This window comes from Colletotrichum lupini, chromosome 3 (genome assembly GCF_023278565.1).
Source record: "Colletotrichum lupini chromosome 3, complete sequence".
In the NCBI taxonomy this organism is placed as follows: Eukaryota; Fungi; Ascomycota; class Sordariomycetes; order Glomerellales; family Glomerellaceae; genus Colletotrichum; species Colletotrichum lupini.
Genome location: NC_064676.1, coordinates 5966512 through 5976868, shown reverse-complemented (window position 1 = coordinate 5976868; position 10357 = coordinate 5966512). Strand labels below are relative to the sequence as shown.

The window sequence follows — 10357 nt, the reverse complement described above, 5'->3', positions numbered from 1 at the left end:
CGACCCGGGCCGTACAGGTTAATTAAATTCAGGCGTCTTCCATTCCCCGCTCTGAAGTGAATAAGCCTAGGAAGAGCAAAGGTGATGCTCGTGAAGAGCACAGGGTTTACCAGATAAAAAAGTATAACTGGTTACAATTCCAGTGGGAAAATAGAGATGGTATACTAGATTTATTCTCTCTCTCTCTCCTCTTCCTCTCAAGCCTATTCATTGTATTGCTTATGCTGAATAATACGAGTCGTGAAGAAAGACCACCTCGAAGAGTTGTTTCAGATAGGTATCCCACATACAGCAGTATAGCGAGACTACTTGTTGTATTTTACTCAGTTGAACCGAGACATCGGGCCCACGGTAATGAATATCTACACAAGGTGCTATCAAATCGATCGAAGCCAAGTATGCTTCTGTTCGCATGGCCCGATGGAAGAACTTCTGATATCATGGCTTTCTGAAAATATTTTGGTGATGCTCATTCCACGGGCACCCTCGGAGATTAATGATGTAGCAATGTCTGTATGAAAAGCTGAATTTCGGGGGCAATGCAATCGTATGAGTTGAGGAGGTTGTGTCGGTTTCTATTTCCCTGTAGTATTCACCTGCAATGCGCCGACACGAGTCTTGGAATACGTAGACCCACTGCATCGGTAACCTTTGTGCCTATATACCAGTTCTAGACTCAATCTACTCAGCCGCCCATGTTTCTCGTTCATCTCTCAGTGTCCAATCAAACCGTGCGCGCACGTATGCAGTCGTTGCCCCAAAACTCGACCTCCGCAACGCTGCCGATCAGAGTCACCAATGTGCGCGGTTGACAGTTGCCACCATCTCCGTTCGGATGGTGGGGAAGGGGGACTTGGACAGCAAGTAAATGAACTACTGAGAACTGAGATCGCTACCGGGATCTTAGATCTCGGGTCCGAGACGATCGTGGTCTAGGAAGCGGGAGCATAAGGGGTCGTCGCACCGAGCCTCTCCTCAGTCTCTCGCCACCAACGCTTGTTGGACAAGAATCAGGAGAGCGCCACAATTTGTCGTTCGTGGCGGCCGCGCCCGGGACGCCGTCTCTTCCCCACCGAGTAGTAACTTCGGGGGAAGCGTTGCGGCACGGTAGCACCAGGTCCTCCCTCCCCCCAGCAATGTCCGATCTCCCGAGAGTCCTCAGTGGTCAATGAGCACTAATCAGATACCCGAAGAAAAGAAGATGGGCGGCAAAACTGAGATTAGGTTGGGAAACAAAGCTTCTTCTTAGCGCGCTCCCTGTATCTCTGCAGTGAATCCGAACAAGCGGTCTTCTACATAGGTAGTATGCTTTCTCTGCCTCGTTTGTGGGCAGTTACCCAGATGATTTGGGGGGGGGGGTAAAGGCAATGCGACAGCCGACTGAGTTTAGCAACGCCGATCTCAAGATCGGGCTTACTTGCTTGTGTGTGCTTGGCAGCTTTGACCAGGGGAAGGCTATGGGGTCGGCCCTGGCAGCCCATGTGATATGAATACCACTGTTTGCCGGATCTGCAAACTTCCAGTTCGTCTCCTCCTACAAAGAGGGGATCCCGGCCAACAAACGACGTTTGCCATGTTTGTTCTCTGGTGGGGGCCTTTGGGCTAGATGGATGGTTCCAAGAGCACAATCCAAAGCGATTGCAACAGGTGATTGGTCGCGACTTGTCGACGTGAGTGTGCCAGGACAACCCTAAGCTCCATTCGCGTCGGGAAGAGCCCGCAGTGCAGACAAGCCACAGCAAGAAGTCGTAGTGCCCCGATTGGGCCACGACCGTTGCTTCGCCACTGGGCCAACGGGAAGATTGCCTCGATCCTGGTCCATCCGTGAGATCAAACTTTTGATCTGTCACAAAACTGACGGGTGCCCTTGGTGCCTGTCAAGTTTGCTCCGACCCCAATCTCCAGTTTCTCCCCCAATCGAATAGAGGGTGGGGAATGGCGCAAGCAAGGCCGTAAATAGTCTGGTCCAGTAGAGAATGACGAGTAACCTCGTTACTCGCTCCGCATAGGTGAAAACCAGTCGCCTGCAACAGATTAGCTACCAAGCGCCATGCGAGAGCTCCTCACGTTCTTGCGAGGGACAGACGTTCGCGGAGCAGAAGCACCGGGGCAAGTGAAGGGCCACATGGGCAACAGGGGGGTAAGTCTTGTTGGCACGCGACAGCTCGAGTTCACCAGCAGACAATACTGTCTGTGTCGCCAGGGGATGGCTTCGCCTCCGGTCCAATGGTCTAGGTCTTGGTGGGTTTACTGCTTTTCGAATTACACTCCCCTCCATGTCGTGCGCGTGGTGCCCGAGGCGAGGGTCTAGGCGGGTAGATCCACATCGATGGTGAATCGAGGCATTGTGAAGGGTATCGAATGAGATTCTGCTAGATCTGCATAAACTGTGAGATGCGGAAAGATGGTGTTGGGAATGGGAATTTGACAGGTTTCCAGGCTTCGCTATGGTTTTGGACCGCGAATTTGATCGAGGATACCATCTCCCCTTTGTTTGTGGCAACTTCCAAGTGGCTGGAATGGGCGATCAAGGTGCGGTCGGGAGTTGCGACGGGCGAGAAAGGGGCGGCGACCCTGCACGAAGGGTCCTTGTGTGCTCCCGATCCACGCTAGCGATGCGGCTCGCGACGGTCGGGGACTCGAAGCTTATTCCACAGTCGACTGGTGGCGTTACTGATTGGCTGTGGGTTTCCGGGTAGCGCCGGTGAAGTAGAGGTGTCCAGAAGCCGGTGTCCGGTGCTCAAGACGGAGCTGCCGGTGTGGATCGCTCCGTGCTATGGCCCGTCCTTGTAGTGTTTTCCCCGTCGACGATGCCCGGCTGCGCCGCTTGACGGCCGGCCGACCCCATCCAAAACGACGACTGTCTTACAACTCTGGAAGAATGCTGTGTTTCGCCGTCGGCACTTCGAGGCACAACTGCTGAGGGCCAACTAACGTCATACCGCTGCAAAAAGGTCGAGGACCGGCGAGGGGTTTTTGCAAAGAAGAATCAGGGTTGCATATGGCAATGCGAGTCTGCCTTGATTTCCGTCATAATCGTGGGTCGTGGGATTTGTGTAGGTGGACTTCTATGATCGCCGGACCCTGAATTCCGAGGAAAGAGACGCAGCGGCATCCTGCGCCATGGACAGGCGTGCCTGGCTGACATGCGGAGTCTGTGTCCGAAAATCGATAATGATCTTCGAACAAGGTAGCGACACCTGCAAATCTGGCCAGACCAGTCGTGAGCGTCGGTGGCGACTTTGAGCAATGGACAGCTGAACAACTAGCTACCTACCAACTATATACTGTGTAAGAGAGAGTCAGGTCAGCAAAGAGTGTCACACAGTGTCGGGCTGTCCTTGTCCTCGAACCACCTCCAGGCTCCGAGGGGGGCGTGAAGCAGTCAGGGGTGACGTGCCCTTGGTGTCAGGGTTGCCCTGCGTGTAGCTCGGGAATGACGGAAGAGGGGAGTGTCTATGACCAATGAGCAGCCATCAAGTGGGGACGGATGCACTTCCAGCGGTTCTGACTGGTCAGGGCAATTACACCTCCGAACCTGGCCCAACGGGCGACTGGATGTGAATGTGAAATGTGAAGGGTACCCGTACATACTACGGAGTACTGCGAGAGGTATGCACAGTGGGCAGTAGGTTTTGAGGGGTCGGGGGGTGATCCAAGGAAAATGGAAGAAGGAAATAGAACTTGCGGGATTGATAACTGATGATCGTGTCCGACGTCTCTTTTCGGAATGAAGACGGCCTTGTCCACAGCGGTGAGCTGATCCTGATGCGACAGGCCAATAGATTCTTGTTCGAGCATCGAGTTTGCAATTGTGGTTGGCTGATCCAAGACCATGGCCGTATGTGGTTGTAAGTGTGCGAATCTATCCCTATGCTAGACAATACTGCGCCGCAAGGTATGTTGTTAGGCGAAGCCGTTTCCGTTGAAGAACACTGTGAATCGGCGATGAAGAATTGTAAGGGAGGTCATGCATTCGCGCGCCATGATGAAAAAATTGAGCCGAGAATTTTGGATTTGCGTAGTTGGAATTTTGGGAGGGAAACGGTCAGATAATACGGTAAGCTGGCATAGTCGGGCTGGTGCCCGTGGCCACCGACTGCGTCGATGACACAGCAAAAGCAAGATCGCGGCTTCATGATAATGCGGACTCCCCTTGACATGACTGGTCGTCTGGCGGCCCGTGTGCTGCATGAGTATTGGCTGCCGTATCTCACTCGCGAACTCGTGGATTTCATTTTGACGAATGAGAGCGAGCTTTTGCGATATTCGAATGGATCATGATGGCCCTTCGTTGCTCTACCACAGTATTGTCCCGACTTGTTCGTTGCCCAAGGTGGACGCGGACCGGGATGACGAACACGCCCTCAATCGCGCTGTCCTTTTGTCCAAAGCGCGAAATATGTTTTGGCCGAAATACCCTTCAAGGTTGTATACACATTTATCTGTGTGAGGGTTTGATGCTTCTATGCCGTTCATCTTCAGTTGGATCGTTCTACTCGGCTCGAGATTCGTGGGGTGGTGGTTGTGGTTGTAGGAAGTCCAGCGTTGTGAATCGCATTTGAACCTCAAGCGCAACGAGACACGCCCAAGGGAGTGGGTGTGGCGTGACGTAAGCGGTGCCTTCTCAATCCGTCTTGGCCTAAAAAAGTGACATGGTGGCTGGGGATGAATGTCACTCGTTGCTGCCTCGGCCACGAGCATGGCATGTCACTCGCTGCGCTGTGCTCGGTCCCAGTTGTAGAAGCTCCATGAAATTTCTGTGGGGGTACCTACCAGTAGGTGCCACGGTGTGCAGCTGTGCACGGATGGCTGCAACCGCTGTCAATAATCTACGGAGTACGGAGTACGTGGAAGGAGAAAAAAGCCTTCACTACCTTATGGAACGCTGGATGCATGCTACCTATCGGAACCATGATGCTGGTGTCGCTCTGCAGTTCAAAAGCCACTGAAATGATTAGGAGGACGTAGCTGAGTCTACCCGTCCTCTCGTCCTTTTGATTCTAGTCTACAAGAGCGATTTGGAAGTTGAAAGAACCTAGGTAGGTGGGTAGGTAGCCTGTAACGGCCGGGATCTTACCTTACTCTTGCTGTGGTAAAATGCAAGGTAGGGAGGTACCTGCCACCGCCTTCAAACCAAGGGTCTCGACAGGGGGCCAGGCGCGACCAGCGACCTGTCTGGTAATGTACCCGGGCAACGAGGAGAGAACCAAGGTAGAAAGAAGGTTTTTTTTCTCATGTCCCGACTTTATCTGCTCGACCTAATTGTTATGGCTGTCGGCGTTTACATACTGGCGATTGCCACCCAAGTTGACGATGCACATGGAGATCCACGTGACTAGGATGGCGGGCAATGTGTGTTCGGAACAACAAGGTCTTGAAGATGAAGGCTCGGACTAATGCAGAGGAAGGAATGAAGCGCCGGTGGCAGTCTGAATTCTCGAAGGGGGTGCGGAGCCGGAGGACCTTCCCACGCTTCCTTACTTGTAAGGTGCACCACCATCCAAAGTTGCCCAAAGGCCCAGGTGCGTCCATCGCCCTTTCCAGCCCTGCGGTGGCCTGCCACCATTGTCTGGATTGTGTCTGGACTCTGCAGGCAGTGTCGGGGGCCGGCACACACCACAACCACCAACCCACTGAGACGACACCAGTGACCAGCGACCAGGGCAGCAAGAGCAACTGTCCTCGGGTCTCGTTATTGGCACACCCCCCTTCCCCTCTGCCAAAAAGACGCTGGGAAGCCACACCCCTACTCTCCGCGGTAACTAGCGCCCCACTTGCCTCTTCGATTGACTCTGATCCCGAGAACCCTGTCAGGTCCTGGAGATCAGACCAAGCAGCTTGCGAGCTGCTGTGGGTCCATACCTTGTCCGCCCCGCACCATTCAACCAGCGACCCGACCGACGTGAACGTGCCCTCACCCCATACATTTTGGCTCTTATCCCGGCGACAGACATGTTTTTCTTCCTCGAGCCCTGGGCTCTGCATTTGCCATTACCCACAAGTCAGACGCCTGCCCTGCCCTGCGTTGCCAACAAGAGATACTTAGCCGTCCTGCGAAACGAATCGTCTCTTCAAGTTTCTTCCCAACAAGACCGCTGTCCTTCGAGGAACAAAGTCGCGGCCTCGGTGACAAAAGGTCACGAGAGCGGGCTGCTCCTCTCGAACCACCAACACCAACACCACTTACTCTCTTCAACCCTCACTCAGAGCTGAGCTTCTCAGCTTTCGCGACACATCGCGAACTGCGCGGCAGAACGACAAACGGGCCGTGGAAACACATTGCTCCTCAGGATTGAAATTAGCTGCAGTCTTACACTGTGCGTGTTTCTCCTCTTAACGTGAGTGCTACCCTCTCACCGTGTCGGCTTCTGACGGAGGTTGTCGTCATACCTTTTTCCCAGCATTCGATCGATCGATCGATGCCTCGACCAATCACAGCCTACCTGCCCACTTGACATATACACTCTTGTACCTACACAATTTCAGGGTCCAACACTGGAGCGACTATCCAACACCAACTAATACACAGCCTACAAACAGTATCCTCCCGAAATCCAGCATCAACATTCCCCCCATCATCCACTTCATCGAAGTGGTCACTACCGACAAAACGGCTTGCACAACGACAACCCGAACTCCGACTCCATGTCGCCTGAATACTTCGCATAGCAACGCGAGCACCGACGCAGAATCTGCCAATTCAGCTAGGCGTCTTGAGGTGCCCAAGATGCCCGACGCCCAGTTTACGTCTGAAGGCGGGCGCCCACCGAAGTCGCCGAAGGGACACCCGCTACCACGCCGAAGTTCGCCTGAGCATTCAATCACACTGCGCAACCACCGATTAGCACACGAAGCAACTGAGAAAGCTGCGTTGACGCGAGCCCTGGCCGCTGCCAGCCCGGAGTCGTCATCATCACCTAACAGACAGTCTTCTGGCGAGAGCCACAATACCGGCCCTAGCGACCCGGAGAAATGGTTCGATCAAAATAATGAGAATCCCACGACAACGTATGCTGGCGCAATGGACGGTAAGCGCCCTTGAGCCGCCTTTTTGGGAGAAGGTCTAACTCAAGATTCAGTCGATCCCCCGTTCTTTCAGAAAGAGAGCGATTCCTCCAACGACGACGCGAAACCCTCCGCCTACCCGACGCATCTGAGACCACCGATGAACGGAATGATGATTGGGGCCAACAAGCCGAGTGCCACGCACAGTAGCAGCGCTGACGATTATCGAAGCGTAATCGACGATTTGACGGTTGAGATCAAGAGGCTGAGGGACGAATTGAAGCGTTACAAGCAAAAAGGACCAGAATTGATGAAGAGAGACAAGTTGTTCGAAATCAAAGTCCATGGGCTTCCCAAGCGGAAGAAGAGAGAACTGGAGAGTACATTACGCGAGTTTGCATCTGGCTTGGAGAGCAGTACCCCCAGCGCCGAAGCTTCATCGTCTCGAAAGAAGTCGAGGCACAACACTCATTTGCATTCAGGTTCTGGTTACGTTTCGAAGCATGCATCGTCTTCTTCAGGCTCTCACTCGAGACCGGTTGACAGTGCATATGCCTCGATGTCAACTGGGGCAAACTCATCTGGCACACACCTCGCCCGGCCATCCATTAGCTCCAGAACCAAGACATCGGACCAGAAGGTGGAGAATTACCTGAAGGACATTCCGGAGGGATTATACCCGCGACATATGGTTTTGACGGAAAAAGACCGGAAGAAGTTGATTGTTCGTCGGCTGGAGCAGATCTTCACGGGTAGAATCAGCGGACGCAATCTCGCTCGTCCGCAGCCCATGTCCGCAGCAAACATCGCCTCATACGCCCCGATTATGGTGGAGCCGACAACCGGCAACACCACCACTCATCACGGGCCCTCTAATGTGCCCGCCGGATACCTCGAGCCTTCCCGCGAGGCTCCCATACTTGCATCCGACGGGAAGAAGAATGTCGCCAAAGATGGTGAATCATCAAACTCGAATGGCGATCAACGGGATTCTGGTGGCAATTGGGCGACCGCGGCAGATGCAAGCAGCACTTCGCCGCCGGATCCGCCGCCGCCAGAGCAGCGTCCCACCAGACCGCTCGATCTCGACCCGGATCGCATGCAAAACCCAACCGCCAATATGGACTACATTCGCCACTTGGGCCTCGCCCCTCCCCATCTTACGGCGCTGATGAGCGATGGCGATGTGTCTCCGGATGCTGATGGCTGGGTTTACTTGAACCTGCTTTGCAATATGGCTCAATTGCACATGCTCAACGTTGCCCCCGATTACATCAGGAGTGCAGTGTCTGAGAAGAGCACGAAATTTCAACTTTCACATGATGGTCGGAAAATCAGATGGCGCGGTGGTACTGAGGGAACCAAGTTCAGTAGCGACAGCTCAGGTAATACCTCTCAGCTCAGTCGCTCCGACGAGTCCGACGAGGCACAACTAGACAACCAGAGCAAGAAGCGCAAACAACGCTCGGGGAAGAATGGTTCTTATTCCACTTCATATGGTAAGAACTCGTCCGACCAGTCGAAACCGGAGTATCCAATCCCATCGGCGGATACTTTCCACTACAAGCCAATGTTCGTGCACCAATCGTCGTCTGCCGAACAGACTTCACTGGATGATGTTGGCTCGTCATATGGAGTTGTTGAAGATAGCAACAACGGAGAGTCGCGATGGGATGGATCGGGATCCTCGCGCCGCAAGAGACGTCGTTTGGATGGTGCCATCATTTACTACAGCGGTGCTCCATTCTGTACCGATCTCTCTGGCGATCCTGGCGATGCGTCCCCCGCGTCATACATGACCTCATCTGGCCAGGACCAACAGCTTTCCTCTAGTGCTGGATTCCTCAGACCTGATCTCCCTCGTCGCACTGAGTCAGGCTCGGCGCTCCCGTACCGGCCGCTCGTTGAAGGCCGTAAAGCCCCAAGTGTGGCTGTCACAACAGAAAATGGTTCAGACGAGAGTGATGGTGGCATCGAGGCCGATTTCCCCTGGTCTAACGTCCCTCAAGATGCTGTGAGCAGCAAGCTGGACGCTTGCGGTCTGGGTGGTGTTATTCCCGATGACCACTTTGTTGTGGTCGCCACCACGAAGAGGCCGAAGGTGGATGTGAAGCAGGAAACGACGATCAGCTTAGAGTCTGAGGAGTTTTCCAAGTTAATGAGCAGAATCACATCGCCGCTTGGGTCTTCCGGGTCCCAGGCACAATCAGCAAAGTCCGAGGGTCTCAAGAAATCACCGATCAACATCGAATACACGTCTAAATCTATTCGGAAGCTTAACCCTACGCCTCTGCCGCCGCCGGGTCTCTACTTCGACTTCGACAGCGACAGCTCTGGCAGCTCCGACGATGATGATGACGAGTCCAACTCGGACGATGATTCAAAGGTAGGGGGCGTTGTAAAAGCTCACGCCCCTACTTTTGACAGACAGTATCCTGACGATGCACAGATGTCGAGCGGCGACGAGGGCGACAGCGAGCCGGAAAATGGAGATGAGATGGCAGGCGTTGTAGAAGATGAAGATAGCGGAGCCGACTTTAAGATTCCAATTCCCCCTCGGGATCTCCGTCGCACCAGTAGCAGCAGTGCGGTTGCGGCCGCCGGAACTGCCAGAGGTCGCAGCAATAGTGCTGAACTTCCGGTTGCCGCGGGCAGTTCAGCCGCCACTGCAGGTGGGGCGGAGAGTGGCTACAGCAGTGGCCGGGAGGAGAGCGGTTCAAGTTGAGGAGAAGGTGCGTTGAGCGAGCTGAGCAGAAATGGCTTGTGTTTGGAAGAACAAGCCGGACTGCTGTCGGAAGTGCATCGCGTGGCGCTTGGTTCATTGGGATAAATTGGCACGATATATCCCTCATCATGTTGGAAACCATTGTTTCATCCTTCGTCCGTTGAGGTTTTTGAAAAACAGCGAACACAGCCAGTAGCAGGCACCTTCGAGGCGTTTTTCTCTTCAGCGATTTAGTTAGGAAACCAACTCAAATGATACCCGAATTCACTTAAATACCTGGCCTCGCTTCGTTGACTTTGCGAATGCTGGAATGGACTCAAGTCTGGACCATTCTCGTCTTCGGCCCGTGTATAACTCAACTAAGGGTCTACTCAGGACGCTTCTAAGGGAGTAGTCCTACGAAGTCAGGCTAATTGATACATTTCATCAATGTTCTATTTTACTTGCGCATTCGCCATCTTCTTGAACCACATGTCGATGCCCTGCCCCGGATGATACGGGTTTGGCTACCAATGCGTTCGAGGTTCTGGACCCCAGCCTACTAAGGAGAGCATGAAGACTTCCTAGGGCTTGGGGAACAAGAAACTTTCTGGGGCTCAGCTTGTGGTGTTTCTCTAGTGGCGA

General features: G+C 53.7%; 1 protein-coding gene across 1 annotated transcript; it reads left to right on the top strand.

The window, feature by feature from the left end:
* Positions 1–5955: 5955 nt before the first annotated feature.
* On the top strand, positions 5956–9733 carry CLUP02_06553 (uncharacterized protein; the record flags this gene model as incomplete). The annotated part of the gene is made up of 4 exons (XM_049285552.1): positions 5956–6139; positions 6218–6341; positions 6442–7031; positions 7083–9733. The coding sequence occupies 4 exons, from the start codon at positions 5956–5958 to the stop codon at positions 9731–9733; spliced, it is 3549 nt and encodes a 1182-aa protein (XP_049142695.1).
* Between the last annotated feature and the right edge of the window lie 624 nt (positions 9734–10357).